At 40.5% G+C, this 22,218-nt stretch overlaps 1 protein-coding gene across 1 annotated transcript; it reads left to right on the top strand.

Moving 5' to 3' along the window:
• The first annotated feature begins 2,872 nt into the window (after positions 1 to 2,872).
• LOC120547819 lies at positions 2,873 to 9,963 on the top strand. The gene is made up of 5 exons (XM_039783514.1): positions 2,873 to 4,658; positions 4,776 to 5,718; positions 5,826 to 6,220; positions 6,389 to 7,322; positions 9,630 to 9,963. Exons 1-5 carry the CDS (start codon positions 3,062 to 3,064, stop codon positions 9,961 to 9,963), a joined length of 4,203 nt encoding a protein of 1,400 aa, XP_039639448.1. The 5' UTR covers positions 2,873 to 3,061.
• The last annotated feature ends 12,255 nt before the right edge of the window (positions 9,964 to 22,218 follow it).

The raw sequence follows: 22,218 nt of genomic DNA, 5'->3' as shown, positions 1-22,218 counted from the left end.
CATGTTCCTAGGATTTGGCTAATTTCATGTTAGAGCCAGTAGTAAAACCTAAACTGAAATATAACTGAAAGAACACAAGAAACTGGATTGTTTGTGTCAGTTTTTGCATCACTGTTGTGTGTTGTTCATCAGAATTTAGTCTTCATTCCTTCATATAACATTAGTTTGAAAATAGATTCATAGCAATCTGTATAAAATGTAATGTTAAGTTCAATTTTATCACTATAATAATAACTGATCTAGAAATGATATGGTTTCTTATTTGCTCCTTAAATAGCAGTTATTTGTTTAATTAATACAAAGCAAACTGAACTGAAAAAACAAGTATTTTGTTTTACTTTTTTTTCATCCAGGTGGGGCTGAGGGGTTTGACCCCTGTTGATCTGTGTGTGTCATATCACCAACCCATGATAGCTAGAATTCACCCTGCTACTCCAGATCTACCTACTGTGTAGGATGGCTACAGACTACAACCATCTGCTCCAGATCTACCTGCTGTACGGCTGGCTACAGACTACAACCATCTGCTCCAGATCTACCTACTGTATGACTGGTTACAGACTACAACCATCTGCTCCAGATCTACCTACTGTATGACTGGTTACAGACTACAACCATCTGCTCCAGATCTACCTACTGTATGACTGGCTACAGACTACAACCATCTGCAAGTTTTGTTTGTAGTGAACATCATCAACAGCTGCACTTAAAGTATCTTGGGTTCATATGGGTTGTTCTCCATACTGCATCAAACACTGTATTATTTTTTTGTGTTATATTAGTACAGACAACAGTAAGTATCATTACTTAATCACAGTATATATTATTCTGGTGTACACTGTTGACTTGACTCCATGCTATTGACTATACTTTAGCTTGCCACCTCATAACTTTACCTTAATTGCTCTTGTATAGTTAATTTATCTTCTACTAGTTGTACATACCTCCTATTTAATTGAATTATTCTTAATTTGTGTTGCCATACCTGAATCATCCCTCTTGTGAACACTAGCCTTATCTTATCTTTATTCATAACCCTGCTCACAAACTCACCTGAACCTGGGTCATCTGTTTGCCAATATCAATGTTCCTGCTACAGTAAATCCTATAGGCACATTGTACTGCTTCACCGTAGTATGAACCATACACTTTAAGGTTTCGTGTCAAATATTATGCAACTTGTTATGAATTACTCATTGTTTTGACAAGGTAAATTAAAGCTATTTACCAAGTGTCAGCTCTGGTAAATTTAATTGTACTGTTTTTTTTATAAATGTTATGGAACAGAAAAACAATTTGCCTTGATCAGGGTTTTAATTTGTTGCAAATGTGAACATGGTTTTAATAATCTGTATCTTATTGCTCTGAAAAACTACAATGATTTAAGAAATAGCAGTGATACTTATCAACATTTATTGAATTGATTGAATATATGGGCAGACATTACAGGCACCTATTCATGTCAATAGAGAAAACAATAATTTGTTCTCTTTTATCACTTTGATTATACGCTGATGGTGCAGAAAAGGGTGAAGTCCTTTAGTCCATGAGCCAGGGGGGTTGATCGGTATCATCGGGGGGACAAATGCTATCATTGTTTTTTGGCAAGGTATACACCCCTAGTACTAGAAAAATCACGATAGCAGTGAAGGGGTGGTAGCGAAATCAATTTTTTCAGCTCATGAAGTTACTAACCCTCTAAGATAAATTCCGTTTTTGAAATCTGGTGTATATCTGGTTTAGGCTCATGGTACGGATATTGTCAATATTCTATAATATGGTGCTTGGTATCGTTGGAAAGGGGACCTTTTAGGCTTTAATTTAAGCCCAGTACTGAATCTGTCTGACAAACACAGAGGTCACATGACTTCTTTAAACCAGAAATAACACACATTTTCTCACAATTTTCGCCTAAACTGTATGCTTTCTTTTATCCCTGGGGCATGAAGGAACACCAGGGACACAAAACTCAACAACTTCAATACTCAAGGCACTCTGATGATTCAGAAAATGTACAATATACCCATACTATTTATTTGTGAGAGCCTTAAATTAGACTTGGGCAGCCAGCACAGAAGTTTTTGTAATTACCACAAGTAGCTTATGCACGGAATGTTGATGGATATGGACAGTTTGACAAGGTTTTGTCAGTTTTGTGAAAAGATCGTTGGTTCAGTTGACTGGTTATAACAACACTACCAACTATGCCATCTTCAATCAACTTCCAGTGAGTTTCAGGGGTATTAAATGTAAGTACACAATACTTTTTCTCTTGTGCTTGAAGGTTAAACATTGTAACAGTAACAGTAACTGCTACAGTGCAGGCTAGCTAGCTTACAGGTTAAACAGTGTAACAGTAACTGCTACAGTGCAGGCTAGCTAGCTTACAGGTTAAAACAGTGTAACAGTAACAGTAACTGCTACAGTCCAGGCTAATTAGCTTGTAGGTTAAACAGTGTAACAGTAACTGCTACAGTGCAGGCTAGCTAGCTACATCAGTTGGAGATCTTCTAACATTTCCAAGAGGATGTAAGTGACATCAGGTTAAGCTTATGTTATGATGGGTTGGGTTTAAAGGTCCCATGGCATGAAAATGTCACTTTATGAGGTTTTTTAACATTAATATGAGTTCCCCCAGCCTGCCTATGGTCCCCCAGTGGCTAGAAATGGCGATAGGTGTAAACCGAGCCCTGGGTATCCTGCTCTGCCTTTGAGAAAATGAAAGCTCAGATGGACCAATCAGGAATCTTCTCCTTATGAGGTCATAAGGAGCAAGGTTACCTCCCCTTTCTCTGCTTTTCCCGCCCAGAGAATTTGGCCCACCCATGAGAGAAAGACATCATGGCTTTCAAACAAAGAAAGTGGCAGTTGGTCAAGGCCACACCCCCCCCCCTTAAGTAATGTCAAGTAACAAACCTTTTCTTTCTTTTTTTCAACACAATTGTTCATTAACCTGTAATGTTTACATCACCACCCTTGTGATTTTCTTTTTAGTTACTGTGATGGTGGGATACTCTTGCACAATATAACTGAGTAAAGGAGATTTAGATCTGGATTCAGAATGGACATACAGTACAAAGAATCTGAAGTGTGTATCATACACCATGAAACCATGAAAGAAGATGATGAAATCTTTGGTCTTAAAGACTATGAATCCTGGAAAACATTGCTTAACGCAGCCAAAGTGAGAAACTATGCCCCTATTACAGATGTTGCTAAAGACCTTGGAGAAGAAGAAGTCCCAAGAATTCACTATCACAGAAAATGCCGGAGCCTCTTCACAATGAAAAGAGAAAAGCAGAAAAGGAAAGCCACGGAAAACATTACAGATGAAGCTGGAGAGAATAGCTTACCAAAAAGACCAAGTAGGAGATCTTCAGATGGAGCAAGAGTATATCATCCAATCTGCATTTTTTGTAATAAAGAGAAGTTTGTAAAGGGCTCCAAGTCAAGGGAAAAACTCACACAAGCTGTAACATTAAATGCTGACCAAACACTAAGAGAATGTGCCACCCAAAAAAGAGATGAAAAGATTCTAGCAGTAACAACCAGAGATGTAGTTGCTGCAGAGGCCCACTATCATCGTTCATGCTATAAGGAGTACACAAGAATCAAGAAAAAGGAGCCCAAGAACCAAGATAACGATGCAGGAACAGATGGTGATGAAGAGTATAAAAGGATTGAAAGGGAAGCCTATAAAGACCTTTTCGTGTATATCAGAACTGATATCATACCCAACAAAACAATTGTACAGGTCACTTCTTTGGTCACAAAGCTCACATCATTCATGCTATCTGGTGGAGTTACAAGCCTGCAGGATTCAACAAAGAAGAACATTCGAAGGACGCTTGAAAATGAGCTGGGAAATTCTGTTGATATATTTCCAGATGACAAAGCCAAATTGCTGATGGTTCCTGAAACTGTTTCTAGAAGGGATGTTGTCTTGGAAAATCAAAATCTGCTGAGGGAACTCAACGTTTGGAGGGCCAAGTCAACCAATGTCAACAAGATCATAGATCAGACATCATCACATATCAGATCAATCATCAAACAGGAGATGACTGTGACCCCCTGGCCATTCCATCCATCTGATGTGAAAGATAGTGGTTATATCACCTTACCAGATCAACTAGAATGGCTTCTTGTTGGACTGCTCACTGGAAATCCTGACACCAAAACTCAAACACAGAAGATCACTGCTTTGGTTCAATCATTTAGTCAAGACATAATATACGCTGTCACAAGTGGTCAACATAAAACACCAAAGCACATTCTACTCACGTATGCTGTAAAAACACTGACGGGTAATACTGAGCTCATACAAACACTGAACAAGCTGGGGCATGGGGTGTCTTACTCCCAGCTTGAAGAGAACAACACTGCTCTGTGTCTCCAAAAACTAGCAACAGCCTCTAACCAAAGAGTTGTACTTCCAGCCTCCATCAAGCCTCATGTCTTCACCAATCTTGCATGGGATAATATTGATAGACTTGAGGAAACCCTCAATGGAAAGGGTACATCACACAGAGTTAATGGCATAGTAGTACAGGCCAATGTCTATGGACCACATCTGTCAAGAACTGATCTTCCACACATTGAGAAACTGAAGCAGAGATCAGTCACCATTGAAGACCAAGGCCTGGAAGTATATGTAGCAGGTGAGCAGGTTTGAAAATTAGCATGAAGCTAAAATCATGTATCTATTTTCTATGTATCCAATTTAATTGTGATGTACATTCCACATAAAGCATTCATTCATTCATTCATTCATTCAGGTGCACGTGTGGGCCCACAACCTCTTCCAACCAGGGACAACTGTATCCAGGAAACCAAGGAGGCTGCTCTTCTTGCAAGAAAGAAGACAATGATGTGGGCACTTGCAAGGCAAACAGATCCAGAGAATCAGACAATCCCCAGCTGGACTGGTTTTAATATCAGCACCAGGGACCAGGAACCAATCTCACAAGATATTGTTGGATATCTGCCAACCATCAACTCACCAGCCACAGAGTTGAACACAGTGTTTGAAATCCTTAAACAATCAGAGCTAATCAGGAAGGAGCTGCACCTAGAGACAATAGTTGTAGTCATGGATCAAGCGCTCTATGCAAAAGCCGTTGAGATAACCTGGAAGCACAGAGAATGGTTCTCCAACATTCTTCTCAGGATGGGGACATTCCATACTATATGTAATGCCTTAGCCATCATAGGAAAGCGGTTTAGGGATGCTGGTCTAAAGGACATATGCATAGAGGCTGGAGTTGTCGCAGAGGGGTCCATCAATGGAGTCCTTGACGGTAAACACTATAACCGTGCAGTCAGGGTCCACAAGTACATCTCAGAAGCACTGATGAGACTTGCATGGGAAGAGTTCACACCCTGGGTTGAGAAAAATGCTCCAGAGAGGAGTGGGATGATCAAATCATTCTTGGAGGATGTGAAAGATATGACCAGTGACCTTAACCAAGAAAAGATGACCAATCTGCTGCAAAGTCCACTCTCTGCTGAGCTGATAACCCTGTGGACAGACTTTCTAGAACACCTCCGTCACAACAATGGAGAGCTCTCTGCATTCTGGATGTCATACATTGACATGGTAGAGGATGTAGTACTTGGCCTTCTGCGTGCGTCTCGTGAGGGGGACTGGGAGTTGCACCTCCACGCTATAAGAACCATGATCCCATGGTGCTTTGCCTACGATAAGATGAATTATGCCAGGTACATTTCTTATGCATTTCTGTATGTTTGTATATTCTGCATCCATTCAATTTGTAAAGATTGAATCGATATAAAATATTAAAATCAATTTCTCTCTCATCTCTCAGGTACCTGTCCCCTTACTTTGCTCAGATGACCAACCTCCCAGAGAAGTATCCTTCTGTGTATGAGGCCTTCAAGACAGGACAGTTCTCAGTGCAGCTGTCAAATAACAACACATTTGGGAGAATTCCTGTAGACCAGGCTATTGAAGTCACAGTGAATAAAGACACACAGACTCCTGGAGGCACATCACGGTTTAGCCTGAAAGCTGGAGCGGTCAGGCGTTACTACCTAACAGCTGAGCACCACAGTGCATTCCTAGGACAGTTAAGGGAGATGCTACAAGGCAACAAATCACAGCTTTCTCATTCAGAGCTACAGTCACCAAGAATCCAGAAAGACAAGGAAGCAGTTTCAGCAGTGGTTAGCCTCATAAAAGGATGGATAAACCCATTTGACGGTATATATCAATCAAAACATGCACAAACGGACAAAACACAGTTTATACCCAACAGCAGTAGTCACATTAAATGCTGCCATAAAATGTTTAATACTGTAAACACAGACTGTGAGCACTCAATTTTGTTGTACATAGTACGGTGACAATAAAATATATTCTTATTTGCAGAGAAGCGGGACCTCATTAGCATCTCTACGGCAAAGACGGTGCCCAAAGACATTGCCTCCGACCTCATGAAGGCATATGAGATTGGTGAGCAATGCTATGCAAACTTCAAGGATGAGAGACTAGACAAAGAAACACCAGCAAAGAAATTCCACGACCCAATGAAAACCAACAAGCTGAAAACATTCAGTGATATGTGTAAGAAGAGAGAAGTGAAATCAAGTGGGAGGGCAGTCATCTTGAAAGCAGACAGGTCTCTGTTTGGACGCATCATAGTAATGGCACAAGCACGTAGTCTTAACATGGAGGATATCCTTTCTCATCCTCTTGGTCCATTGCCCTGGGCACTCTCCACACCAGATGGATTACTGAGAAAAACAAACAAAGCTACTTTGGCCACAGCCTTGCAGAAAAATGTAGCACTACAGGAGAAACACCCAGAAAACTCTGCCACAGTGGTTGATGGGATGAACTTAGTCCAACGAGTGAAAGGTGATGAAGTTACTTTCAGAGATGTTGCCACAACAATCCTGGGTATGGCTCTGAGGGAAGGCAGTCAGAGTAGAAGAATAGATGTTGTGTTCGACACATACAAGCAAAACTCAATCAAGAATAGTGAAAGATCTCTACGGGGTGAAGAGACTGGTCATGAGTTGCAGGATATCACAAGCACACAGATGGTGAGGCAGTGGAGGAGCTTCCTGACCAAAGTCAATAACAAAACTAGTCTCATTAGCTTCATAGTGAATGAATGGAGGAAGCCAGAATACAGAGAAAAGCTACAGAAGAAGATTCTATATGCAACTGTGATTGACAAATGTTACAGAATCACATATCAAGACAGTGAGGAGGTGTCAACTCTTCAATGTCAACAAGAAGAAGCAGATGGACGACTACTTCTCCGCCGCCCATGCCGCCAAGAGAGGGATACCAATCTGTAGTTGGGTCAATGACGTGACATGCAACTTTTGTGTCCAAGTGCATTAATTTGGTTAAATATTTAAAAAAATACAAGATATTATCTATAAAATCTGTATATAATTAGTGTAAAAAGTATTATTTTGCAAACCCCAAACGTGGCACCCCAACAAAAACACATGTGAATAATAATAAAATTAAAAAAAAAAATAGGAACAAACAAACAAAGTATCTTAATAGAAAAGAAAAAAATTGTCCGATATCTGAATGTCAGGGCGCACCACACATGGAACTTTTATTTTGAAGTGAAGAGGTAAAAGAGTGACAGGATATTGCATCATCAAGAGGACCCCAACTGACCTTTTCTGATGAGTGAAAGGTTTGTAAATCCCTCTCATATATTCATAAAAATAGCAACTTTCTCTTCATAGTTAGATTTGTACAGTTTACATGTCAGGTGGTACAACCAATGTAACACTAAGAAAAAGTTATTTTAATTTAAAACTCTTTATTGTATTATAAAATTGAATGAATAAACTTGTTAGCAAAGACAAAAGTTGTATAGGTGTCCAAGAAAGTGCCTGTATAATTTGAAATTAGTAGCAAAAGTCAGGTGGCACAACCAGTAAGTCAGGTGGCACAACCAGAAGGAATGCCACTTCTGGATTAAATAAACATGTTAACTTCAATTATTTTATTGTATATTTTACAAATATTCATTAATTGTACATTAATAGTTACTATATACATTAAATATCTTTTATGATTATATTTAAAAAATATCTCTTTCAATGATTTTAGATGCCACTATCAAGTAAGGAAAAAGCTGCACGCTACAGGAACGCATTAAAATGATCCAGCTGCAACAGAAAGATATCTTGCAAAAAGGAAAGAAAGGTAATACATCTTAATAAGCCACAGTTTTTGTGTAATTGATAATTTTGTACAGCAATCAGTCAGGCTTTTCAGATTTTCAAATTAGAATATGCCAGTTAACCTTAGTGTTTATGATGTTTTTATAGTTATCAAAAGAGGAAGGAGAGGGAAAAATAGTGAAGCCCCCAATCCGCGAGCTGTCCAGAGCAGAACAGAATAAAGTGAGGAAACAATGGAAGGAAGATCAGAGACGGCACGGGGAAAGGGAAAGAGCTATGAAGGAAATCTTAAATTGCACACCAGAGTCACTGGATACAACTCCCATTGAAGCACCTGAGTCAGTGGATCCACTTCCCATAGCACAGCTTCAGCAGCCACCCCTGACATTGATGCAGAGAACAGTTTAGATCAACAGCAACCAAGAGCCTCTTCCACACCACTGAGAGCAAGTAGCTTTAGATGGCAAAGAGAGAGAGCAAAGTTGCGCCGTGATATGAACATGATGAAAAGGGGAATGGAGGCTGCCAGAAAAGAAACCGAAAAATTTCCAAAACGCCTAGAGAGATTAAGACAGAAAAGAACCAGGAGACAGGGAAATGCTAAATCTACTACAGAAGAAAACAGGGGTGCAAAGAAACTGGCTGTAGAAAGGAAAGAGAAAGTTGTGGAGTTCCTCTGTCGTGATTAAGAACAGTCGCTTGCTGCGGGAAAAGAGACAACAGTGACAATGAAAAAAAAAACAGCAGAGGCGTGTTCTCGTTAAACCCCTAGCTGAACTCCATTTATCATTTAGTTCTGAAATGGAAAGGTCCCACAGGCTCTCTTACAGACAGTTTGTCAGATATTGTCCTTTCTATGTGACTCAGCCAAAAACGTCTGACAGGAACACATGTGCCTGCATGGAACATGAGAATGTCAAACTGTTGTCTGAAAAACTGCAGCAGAAAGGTCTTCTGAAAACAACCAGTGTCTCTCAGCTGTTGTCCGTAATTGTGTGCAATCCAGACAACAAGGCCTGCATGTACCGAGTGTGTGCAAAATGCTGCTATGATGAAGTGGAAGTTTCAAAACCCCAGACAGAAGAGATGGTGATGTGGTCTCAGTGGGTAAGAAAACCTGTCACGGAGGAGCAGAGGACCTTTATGAACTTGGTCAAAGAGACACAGAAGGGCAATTTCACTGATTTGTTGGAACTTTTTAATCGCAGCTTAAGCAGTGGCCTATGCGAACCACCACTTCAATTGGCTTCACCAGGCCAAAGAGTGCAGGGCATTAAAGGAAAGCCTGAGAGAGGATGAAATGGTCCTACATGTTGATTTTGCAGAAAACTTTGGCTGCAAACTGAACAGAGAAGTGCAGGCTTTTCACTTTGTGGTGGGAACAGAAGGCAGGCTACTGTCCACTCCTGTGTTGCCTACACCTCTGCTGGTGTGCTGCATTCCTATGCCAGTATCTCTGGGTGCCTCCGGCATGATGAGAGAGCTGTGTGGGCCCACCTTGAGCCTGTGATAAAAGATGTGTTGGGCAGTCGGAACCCACGTCCTACTACTCTCCATGTGATGAGCGATGGACCTGTCACTCAGTACCGTAACAAAAAGAACTTTTACCTGCTGAGCACCATCCCCTTCCTTTCAGGATTCAATCAGGTCACTTGGAACTTCTCTGAGAGGTCTCACGGGAAAGGTGCACCAGATGGGGTTGGGGGTGCTGTTAAAAGGATTGCTGACTCTTCTGTCAACCGGGGAGCAGACATCCAAACCCCTGAGGATTTTACAGATTTTTAATGGAGAGACAGGCATCAAAGTGAAGTAAAGTTCTTCTGGGTGTGTGTGAGGAGGACATCAGAAGATTTGATGAAGCTGTTCCTGACGTCGTGCCCTTGTAAAGGGAACTTTGGGAATACACCAGGTGATCTCATCAGAACCAGGAAAAATACTGCACCGAGAACTCTCCTGTTTCTGCAGCGCGGCCCCACATCTGTGAGTGCCATAACACCACCATGGTCAGATTTCCAACAAGCAGTGCCGGGGCAAGTGTCCAGGATCCAGATCTCATTGGAAGGTTCGTTTTGGTGAAATATGAGGAGCAGCCATTTGTGGGGCAGGTTCTTCAGGTGGTTGGTGAGGAGATTGAGGTCAGCTGCATGCAGCAGTTGGGCAATAAAATGTGTGTTTACTTGGCCCCATCCTGCAGATGTGATATATTACTACCTAACCGATGTTCTCCAAGTGATATCGGAACCAGAGCCTCTTAATTCACGGCACACAGAGCTTACCCATGCAGACTGGGCTAGCTTCAGAAGACACACCTAAAAATAAGAAATTACAGAGAAAACACCCGAGCTCATAGACCAACGTAAGCGTAGATAAATGCCTGATCCCGCCTGGCCATTCATACCCGGAGCATTTCTACATGCCAGTCACAAAACGATCGCTGTTAAACATTTCAGAATGTCTTGTTAAGAAAAGCTTTATTGTTGTTTGTTATGATTATCTATGTTTAAGTTATATGTTGCAATCCTGTTACTATTTGGGGGGATTAATGTTTTAAATTGAGTACTTTTGATAAATTTACATATTTAAAATACATATTTTAGTGGACCTAATCAGATGTGTTTTTTAACCAAACTAAAACATACTGTCGTTCAACTACAGTACAATTTAATTAATCAATTCTATTCATTGTAGCCTATTCAGTTTCTAACGAAGATGAAGTGTCATTTTGTCATGTAATATTGCCCAAACAATTTTGTTCCTGATCAGTTTAATACGGTTTACTTAAATGGACTGATAACCAGTTTTAATCTTTACCAATTGTACTTTAATAGACTGTTAACCGAGACACCTGTGATTTTCTTATTCTGTATTCTAATAAAATGCAATTATTCATCATATTTCTTGTCATTATGAATCTGTCACGGCGCTAACCGCATAGATCGAAGGTGGTGCAACCAGGTAAAATACTACTTTAAACCAATAAATAATAGATTCAAGTGAAGATATGGTTGGAAAATGTGATGTACATAATTATTCTATAAAAATATATACTTTTAGATTTCTAAAGTATTTATTCACATTTTAAATGTAAAGTTGGATGTTGGAAAACAAAATTTCCCACCCCTACAATAAATTATGCAATAGTTTGTTTTAATACCAAGCTCAACTACAAAATAATAATGTGTTAGGCACAGTAGACACTCTCAAGTATACTTACCAAAAAAAACACTTAGAAAAAAAAGAAGGAAGTGTGTTTTCGTTGTTTAAACTTTTGGTTCGCCACCTGACATCTTTTGGGTGGTGAAATTGCAAATACAGTCTAAAATGTATCAAAACCCTGTAAATGTTGTGAACCATTAAGACTTGTTTAAACACACTCTTCCAAATTAACAATAATGTAATCAGATGCATTTTAAAATTCACTTTTCAATGCCACACATTTTAAGAGAGGATACCTTATTTGTCATTGACCAGTTATCTGTTCAGAAGACACAGATGTCTTTATCATGTCTTTAGCATTCTGTGACAAGATTGAGGCCCCATTGTTCCTGAAGTGTGGCACAAGAACCCGTACAAGGCTGGTAGCTGTCAGGAAGGTTGCAGCCACTGTTGGCATGGACACTTGTAGGGCTCTCATTGGGTTGCACGCCTACACGGGATGTGACACTGTAAGCGCTTTTGCAGGCAAAGGGAAGACAAGGGCACTTACACTCCTGATGAACAACAAAGAAACACAAGACACATTCTTGAAGTTGGGCCAGGAATGGGACCTCTCACCAGAACTGAGCAACAAACTGGAGGTATTTACATGTGTCCTCTATGCCCCAAAAGCATCAACCACCATGATCAACAAGCTCAGGTACCACCTTTTCTGTGCAAAGAAAGGTGAAATCGAGAGTCATCAACTCCCACCGTGCAGGGATAGCTTGAGGCAACACACACTGCGAGCTAACTATCAGGCTGGTATTTGGAGAAGATGTTTAGAAAAGGACCCACAAGTGCCAAGCCCTGTTGGCAGAGGATGGAAGATGGAGACAGAGGAGGAAGGTGAACAGTTGGTGCTGCACTGGATGGAAGGCCAGCCAGCACCTGAAGCTGTCCTGGATCTACTCGCCTGCAACTGCACAAAAAAATGTTCACTCCCACGATGTATGTGTCTTGCAAATGGCCTCAGGTGCACAGATATGTGTAAACTGACAGTGTGAAAACCAGGCGACCTGTGTAGAAAGTTCAGATGAAGACGAGGACGACATAGAAAATGATGATTAGATAATAACATAATGGAAATCAACATACAAACCAGTCTTTGATTAAATATATTTACTTTACAACCTGTTTCTTTATTGACTTTTACAAGTAACAGGGCTCCATCCTATTTGTCCATTCTATTCGCTCCATTCTATTTTGAAGACTTGTGCTGGCTGCCCAAGTCTAATTTAAGGCTCTCACAAATAAATAGTATGGGTATATTGTACATTTTCTGAATCATCAGAGTGCCTTGAGTATTGAAGTTGTTGAGTTTTGTGTCCCTGGTGTTCCTTCATGCCCCAGGGATAAAAGAAAGCATACAGTTTAGGTACATAAGCAAAAATACGTTTGTTAAACAAAAGAAAGTTCTGGTTTATTGTAGAAAATTGTGAGAAAATGTGTGTTATTTCTGGTTTAAAGAAGTCATGTGACCTCTGTGTTTGTCAGACAGATTCAGTACTGGGCTTAAATTAAAGCCTAAAAGGTCCCCTTTCCAAAGATACCAAGCACCATATTATAGAATATTGACAATATCCGTACCATGAGCCTAAACCAGATATACACCAGATTTCAAAAACGGAATTTATCTTAGAGGGTTAGTAACTTCATGAGCTGAAAAAATTGATTTTGCTACCACCCCTTCACTGCTATCGTGATTTTTCTAGTACTAGTGGTGTATACCTTGCCAAAAACCACTATGAGCCTTTGTCCCCCCAGATGATACCGATGGCCCAAATTTGGGGCCCTGGCTCATGGACTACTTGTAGATCTCTGGCACTTTGAGGACAGACCGATCCAGGAACTCTCCACTGTTGTCTTTGTATAGTATGCTCCTATTAAAGACAGATTCATAGACATCAACACGTAATATATTAGGTGTACATAGCTTGCTTTAACATCATTACCATCTTACCTTACCTTCTCTGATTTGGTTTTGTGGACATCAGTAATTTTCTCTCCCAGGCCTGGTTGTGCACCCTGTGAATTTAAGCAAGAAACATAAGTGTATGTAACATGATTTTACTATTATATTATTATTATTTTTACAATTGCATTATTATCAGACTTGCCAACCTTCTTGGTTTGTGCTACTGCTGCCTGTCCTCTGCACACAGGTGAGTGATGTGCTGACTGGCACAGGTCCATGCACATAGTGCAGCTGTGATGCAGCTCAACAGGGGTACTTCAGTCACACCTGGAAGAAGAGAAACAAACCAACAAAATACTTGTTCTTTCTGCTCAGTTTGCTTTGTATTAATTAAAAAAAATTACATTTAAGTTGCAAATAAAGCATATCATCTCTAGATCTGTTTTATTAGTGGTGAAATTGTACTTAACAGACTGGGTCCGTGTACTTTTTCGTTCATTTGATTTTCATTTCATAAACAGGTATTAAAAAACAAATGGTTATTTGATTTTCGTTTTAAATCATGGGGATCAGACCTCCGGTGCTGGGTCTAATATTCTAATATTAGCTGCTGCAGCTAGCTAGCAGCTAGCTACCAGCCCTGTGAGCTTGGTCCCCGCGGTTCGCTTCCCAGGTGCTGACTGACTCTGGTCCGTCTGCCGAGAGCCGCGCGTTACCCGGCTCTAGCTGACCTGGGAATCTACCGCTACGTGATTTATTCATATTTTATTTACTTTGAAGTGATATGCTATGCACTGATGTCAGGCAGGCTTGCTGCTGCTTTTAGTCTGAGCCTGTGAGATAACTAAACTTCCTTTGAATATAACGTGCATATAAATAGACGGAATAAATAAAAGTCCCCGGAAATAAATATAAGTAAAACATATGTATTTAGGCTATTGAACTATAATGACTAATGCCTATATATGTATTGCCTCATTTATGTATTTCATGTTCCATTTCATAGCCATATTTATTATGTAAAGGGGGCAAAAATGGACGATCAGTCGCTTAGGAAGTTATAGACTACAGTTTCCCTCAACAGCAGCCGGACATTCGTAACGCTTTAACGTGAAAAGCTTAACGTGGTAACTTAATGTACCTAAACAATGATCAATCAGATATCAATCAGTTATCAGTACACAACGTCCATAATAATTGGACTTTGGGTTAGATTTTTTGACAGTTTTCAGTGGTTATGAGGAGCAATATGAGAGAGAAATTTGGTAATCATTGATCATTGTTTAGGTACATTAAACCACCTCTATTTGTTTCTGGACATCAAGCTAGGCCATATGCTAGCTAGCTAGCTAGGTGCTTACGTTATGTTACTCACCCTCGTAGTTTGTGGACATAACTTCATACGTCCCACTTCAAAGCTTTCTCCCGTTTTCCTGACGGGTGCAGGTGAAAGTGCGTCGACCATTCTGGGCACATTGTTGACATATACTTATAATAAAGCTATAAACGGCGCGGGGATATATAAACTTGGTTACAGTCAGGTTACAGAGCAGCGCCCGCCCCAACAGACGTTCTAAAGTAAAGTGAACGCACCCTCAACGGGGTTGGGATCATTTCATTGGTCAACACTACAGCTGGCATTCTATTGGTTGTTGACTTTTGATAGGGTTATAACACAAAAAAATCCAAGCGCGCAGGAGAAATCCGAGAGCAGAAACTTTGCAAGTGAGCAGAATCAGCCTGAGTGCGAGGAGAAGGTTCAAAGCTGAGAGCAGGAAATATGTCCAAACAACAACATATCTGAGTCCAAGCAGAAAGTTTGAGTGCAAGCAGAGCAAAATTCAAGCGCGAAAGCACAAACTTTGAGCACAAGCAGAGCAAATCCAAGCGCGAGCACAAACTTTGAGCACAAGCAGAGCAAATCCAAGCGCGAGCAGTGACTATTTGAGTGTGAGAGCAAGGTTTTGAGGGAAATTATTACAAAATCTGAACGTAATATCAGTGAGAAATGCTCTCAAATTGAAAGAATGCGCTCTTGATTAAAGATAGGAATATAACTCCATATTTTTGCAAATGACAGTGACTCATTGAATGGTTTCAGTCAAGAGCAGTATAAATGTATATTTTTCATTTCATTCGCGTTTCATTTTTTTATTTTTTATAGAGGCCGAGTTTCCTTCTCTACATATTATATGCTTTGCTCCCTCGTATATATGGACATAGAAAATAAAGACACTGAAGAAATTGGACTCTGTAACAACAACATGAATAATTATAAATAAAAAAACAAGCAGGCTAGCTGTACAGAATAAATCTCCATGGTGATTTATGTGCCTCCACTTTCATGAAACCAAATCAAGGCTTAATTCATCCAAGATAACTGGGAAATCCCGGCTTAATCCCTTATCTTGGTTTTGTGAAACAGGCCCGTGGTCCGCCTGTGTCACCAGATTCGTCACACAATCACAAACATATTACTGCCGATTTTCAAATCGTTTCCCAGATCTACTGTCGCAAAAATGTTTGTCTAAGTAATCACCACATCACAGCCACCTACAAAAAAAAAAAAAAAAAAGATCTAAAAACAATATAATTATTCAAGTTCGGGTTGAGCTGGATTCGATCTTGTGGCATAAATATAATAGTTAACACCTAAGTTGGCAGCTCTACACAGTGAGCTATCAAAGCTCTGAATGAAGCTGCTTCCAGTCACCTATCTATTAGCTACGTCATCAACCAGGTAACATTTTGATTTGAGCTGATTTAAAACAACTGGTTACCTGGGCTTAGTTGAGGAAATACCCGATGATAGTTTTCACGTTTTTTTCCTCACATCTACGGCCATATGGACTACTACTACTTCATCACAGCCACCTACTAAGCTACACATTGTGACTGATACATATTTTTTAACAGTAACGATAACTTGTGGTCTAATATTGTTGATATACACAATTGCAGTGGCGGTTCTAGACAAATTTTACTAGGGGGGCCAAGGAGGGGCCAGTGTTTAACCAGGGGGGCACATTAAAAAATGGCAACAAATGATATTTAAAGATTTTAAAATCATATAAACATTTATTTTGTACAAGAATGAGTGCAGGTGCAAGAGAGGTAGGGCCATAAAAAATGAAAAATGTCTACATGCATAGCAATATGTAGAGTCCATCATGACAGAATACTCGAGCCATGGATGAAGATTAGACCAGTTTGGCCTGAAGCTCCGTCTTCTGTCCCCCATCAAAATGGTTGGCAATATATTCAGGTTGGGCTGTACTGGTACATCATTCTTGGACTTGCTGATATCTGTAGAAAGATGGACAGTAAACATAGGGCACAACTACAACATTTGTTTACTTACAGTGGTATGCATGAGTTTAGACACCCATGCTAAAGTTGACTAAAAAGAAGAATAAAAAAAAAAAATCTTTTGGAAATTGATCTTAATGCCTTTTGCCAAAAAAAAAAAAGGAAAAATCCATCCTTTAAGGACACCAATTTTCTTTGTGAATGAATAATGACATAAATAAATAAATGCTCTTCCTTAAAATACAGGGGGCATAAGTCAGTACACCCCTATGTTAAATTCTCATAGAGGCAGGCAGATTTTTATTTTTAAAGGCCAGTTATTTCATGGATCCAGGATACTATGCATCCTGATAAAGTTCCCTTGGCCATACCTAGAGATTGGCATGGTTTTATTAGCATTGATATAGATCTAATTTCATTTAGCTATTAGGCTAACTGAAAAAACTGAAAACCATGCCAATCTCTAGGTATGGTGAAGGCTATGTGATGATGTGGGGGGGTATTTTAATTCCAAAGACCAAGGGAACTTTATCAGGATGCATAGTATCCTGGATCCATGAAATAACTGGCCTTTAAAAATAAAAATCAACCTGCCTCTATAGGAATTTAACATAGGGGTGTGTATACTTATGCCCCCTGTATTTTAAGGAAGAACATTTATTTATTTATTTACGTCATTATTCATTCACAAATAAAATTGGTGTCCTTAAAGGATGGATTTTCCTCTTTTTTAACTAAGGCATTAAGATCAATTTCCAAAAGATGATTTTTTTAATTCCTCTTTTTAGTCAACTAGCATGGGTTTCTAAATGTATGCATACCACTGTATGCATGTATATCTGCATGTATTTCAAAATGTAGACCAAGTATTTACTTAAAAAAAGAAACTGAGCCACATTGACACAAAAAATAATTTACAGCAGAAAGCAACATTTTAAGCAACATGACTTTGCGTAAATATACACGCCACTTTCATAAAGCAAAATGGCGTGTTATTGTATGCATTTTCAGCTATCCACGTGTATGCCTACGCTGTATACAGCTGATGTAAACATACCCACCACGTGGCCTCGCCACGTTGCGTGTTATCGCGAGAACGCGACGTACTATCGCGAGAACAACGTCACACGCCTGTAAAAAAAAAAAAAGGTTGGGTTTAGGAAAAGAACACAGGGAAAGGCTTTAGTAACAAAACTGACAAAAACATGGAAAATAACAACAAAAACACGCTTAGGAACACAATAAATGGTTGGGTTTAGGAAAGAAACATTGGGTAAGGCTTACTAAAATAAAAAATAAAAAACGGCTGAAAAATCGCCGCACGCAAACCCGGCTCTCCTGAGTGAAAGTCCTGTGTTTTACCCATCCGCCACCCCAACCTATCTCCTTACTCAATCCCCCGTTCCTTTATACTACTCGCTACGGCGGAAATTGACTCGCAATTTAGGTCAATGGCGGCCGACTTGCGTTGATATACACGCAAAAATGCGATTATGCGTCTTGATAACACGCAAAAACGGAATACAAATTGGTGTGACATAGATACGCCAATTCATGAGATCAGTCTGTTTTAAGGACACACAGTAGGCCTACAATGAAATAGTAATTGCACTGCTTTGCAAATAGTAAGAACCTTCCTCATCAAAAACCTGATGGTGCAGTACTTGATCCACTTGCTGTCCCCCTGGCTGTTCTCTCTCTGTCCCTGTATGTTTTCATCCTCCTCACCCTCTTCTTCATCCTCCTCACCCTCTGGAATTTCCCGCTCTGTGTCAGAGCCCTCACTTTCATCACATGCCCTCTCTCCAACCTCCCCAGACTCCTCTGGCTCTCCCTCTTCCTGCTGCTCAACACCTTCATTTGTTTCTCTCACTTTGTCGTTTACTGGGGCAGAAAAAGGACGCTATATCCCTTCCTCGTTTCATGATAACTATTAGAAGAAGAAAAACGTAGGGGTAAGCATTACATTTGGTTGCCTAACCATCCCTCCCTCCTTAATGCGGGCAGATAGCCTGTTGATTACTGTACTCAAATGTATTTGTTATTGCAATGCAACAGCCAAGACGGATGAAGTTACGTGGTTTACATCACAACATTGTGTAGACCTGGGGCCTGTTTCACAAAACCAAGATAAGGGATTAAGCCGGGATTTCCCAGTTATCCTGGATGAATTAAGCCTTGATTCGGTTTCACGAAAGCGGAGGCACATAAATCACCGTGGAGATTTATTCTGTACAGCTAGCCTGCTCCCGACCAGGCTAACAGCCAGGATTTATTTAATCCTGGAGCCTTTTCTGATCACCGCAGTAGTGGTTTTACCCTATTGTTATTATCAGCCTGGATTAAAATACAACAGGTGCATATTGCTGTTTATTTAAGTACTGTTATTATTAAAAGTTGTGACCATTATTTTTTTATTTATAATTATTCATGTGACAGTCATTACTACTGTTATATTGCTGTATGAAGACTGCTTTTCATATTGTTGTTAGAAGTTGATGAATATATTATGGCAGTTGTTGAGATAATTAGAAAAGGCTGATAACATTTCAAATGTGTTTTAAATGAAGTCTGTTACTAAGAGCAATACATACAATGCTGTACATTTCTATAGTGGACCAATGCACCTTGAATTATTTTAGTTGATTAATTGTTTTTAAATTCTTTAACAATAAGGATCATGTTTGTTCCTCTTCCATGTGCATTGTATTTGGCATTCTTAGCACACAATTTGTGTTGTCCAGTAAACTGGGAATATAATTTGTGAGGATTGTACAATTTAAGAACATATCCTAATTGTACAATCCTTCCAAATGATAGTCTTAGTTCACTGGACCAGTAACTATTGATGTAGGCTACTGTACATTCATGTAACAACAGGAAGAGGACACCTCAATGGTTTTTGACCTTATATTTGGGGGGAAATAACTGATGAATATTCTCTGTTCCATTCATGTTTACAGTGTGCATGGAATTTATCACTTAATTATCTTCATAGTTTCTAGATTTTAGAGTCCAATTTCTTCAGTGTCTTTATTTTCTATGTCCATATATATGAGGGAGCAAAGCATATAATATGTAGAGAAGGAAACTCGGCCTCTATAAAAAAAATAAATAAAATGAAACGCGAGAAAAAGCGTTGCAGATAATAGTGGACCGACTGAATGATAGTCTAAAAATATACATTTATGAAATACTGCTCTTAACTGAAACCATTCAATGAGTCACGAACAGTTGTACACTTTGCATTAAAAGCGAGCAGTGGAAGTTAATATGACTTATATTTTAGCCCATGAGAGAGAGGGAGGAACAGAGTGAAAGAGATATTTACGCATCATATTCTAGTTGTAGAAAATTGATCTTCATGGTAAATTTCCTGAGTAACATTATCTTCTGCTTACTTTTAAGGCAAAGAGTACAACTGTTAATTTGTGAAAATGATTAGTAGCCTAATCCTTGAATGAAATGTTATGACGGTTTCAGTTCAGAGCAGTGGTCAGTTAATGTACACTGCTCAAAAAAATAAAGGGAACACTTAAACAACACAATATAACTCCAAGTCAATCACACAACTGTGAAATCAAACTGTCCACTTAGGAAGCAACACTGATTGACAATAAATTTCACATGCTGTTGTGCAAATGGACAACAGGTGGAAATTATAGGCAATTAGCAAGACACCGCCAATAAAGAAGTGGTTCTGCAGGTGGTGACCACAGACCACTTCTCAGTTCCTATGCTTCCTGGATGATGTTTTGGTCACTTTTGAATGCTGGCGGTGCTTTCACTCTACTGGTAGCATGAGACGGAGTCTACAACCCACACAAGTGGCTCAGGTAGTGCAGCTCATCCAGGATGGCACATCAATGCGAGCTGTGGCAAGAAGGTTTGCTGTGTCTGTCAGCGTAGTGTCCAGAGCATGGAGGCGCTACCAGGAGACAGGCCAGTACATCAGGAGACGTGGAGGAGGCCGTAGGAGGGCAACAACCCAGCAGCAGGACCGCTACCTCCGCCTTTGTGCAAGGAGGAGCAGGAGGAGCACTGCCAGAGCCCTGCAAAATGACCTCCAACAGGCCACAAATGTGCATGTGTCTGCTCAAACGGTCAGAAACAGACTCCATGAGGGTGGTATGAGGGCCCGACGTCCACAGGTGGGGGTTGTGCTTACAGCCCAACACCGTGCAGGACGTTTGGCATTTGCCAGAGAACACCAACATTGGCAAATTCGCCACTGGTGCCCTGTGCTCTTCACAGATGAAAGCAGGTTCACACTGAGCACATGTGACAGACGTGACAGAGTCTGGAGACGCCGTGGAGAACGTTCTGCTGCCTGCAACATCCTCCAGCATGACCGGTTTGGCAGTGGGTCAGTAATGGTGTGGGGTGGCATTTCTTTGGGGGGCCGCACAGCCCTCCATGTGCTCGCCAGAGGTAGCCTGACTGCCATTAGGTACCGAGATGAGATCCTCAGACCCCTTGTGAGACCATATGCTGGTGCGGTTGGCCCTGGGTTCCTCCTAATGCAAGACAATGCTAGACCTCATGTGGCTGGAGTGTGTCAGCAGTTCCTGCAAGAGGAAGACATTGATGCTATGGACTGGCCCGCCCGTTCCCCAGACCTGAATCCAATTGAGCACATCTGGGACATCATGTCTCGCTCCATCCACCAACGCCACGTTGCACCACAGACTGTCCAGGAGTTGGCGGATGCTTTAGTCCAGGTCTGGGAGAAGATCCCTCAGGAGACCATCCGCCACCTCATCAGGAGCATGCCCAGGCGTTGTAGGGAGGTCATACAGGCACGTGGAGGCCACACACACTACTGAGCCTCATTTTGACTTTTTTTAAGGACATTACATCAAAGTTGGATCAGCCTGTAGTGTGGTTTTCCACTTTAATGTTGAGTGTGACTCCAAATCCAGACCTCCATGGGTTGATAAATTTGATTTCCATTGATAATTTTTGTGTGATTTTGTTGTCAGCACATTCAATTATGTAAAGAAAAAAGTATTTAATAAGATTATTTCATTCATTCAGATATAGGATGTGTTGTTTAAGTGTTCCCTTTATTTTTTTGAGCAGTGTATATGTTTAGGCTACAATTACACATTCAGTCGGTCCGTGATCGTCTGCCTCGCTTTCTCTCGCTGTTTAATTACAGCGGCCGTGTTTCTTTTCTTTTTATACAAATAATGTGTTTCACGTCATCATACTTCCACAATGTACAATGCGTATTCTCCATTTTGGCATCAGTAAATCTGTGATCGACCTCGCGTTCTTTTGAGGAAAGCCGTGGACGCGCATCTATCTGAATTACTTCAGCCTGGCTCGACCTAGTCTCTCCTCCTCAGCCTGGCTCGGCCTTCGTGAAACGCACCAAGCCAGGATGCACAGATTAGACTAGGGCTGAATCCGAATCCTCCCCTTATCCCTTACCCTTTGTCTTATCCCTCATTGTGCGCGTTCACGTGAGAGCTAGTGCTGTCCGAATCCTCGTCTTGATCGAGTGTTAGGGCTTAGGGGGAGGGTCAGATGTCCCTTCCGACCAAGTAAGGATGCGAGCTTACTTCGCCAGCAGGGGTACATTGCATACATTGCACAACAAGGAACATGGCTGC

Source organism: Perca fluviatilis, chromosome 19 (assembly GCF_010015445.1).
Source record: "Perca fluviatilis chromosome 19, GENO_Pfluv_1.0, whole genome shotgun sequence".
Classification (NCBI taxonomy): domain Eukaryota; kingdom Metazoa; phylum Chordata; class Actinopteri; order Perciformes; family Percidae; genus Perca; species Perca fluviatilis.
The sequence above is the reverse complement of the archived record's forward strand: the minus strand, read 5'-3'. Positions and strand labels throughout refer to the sequence as shown.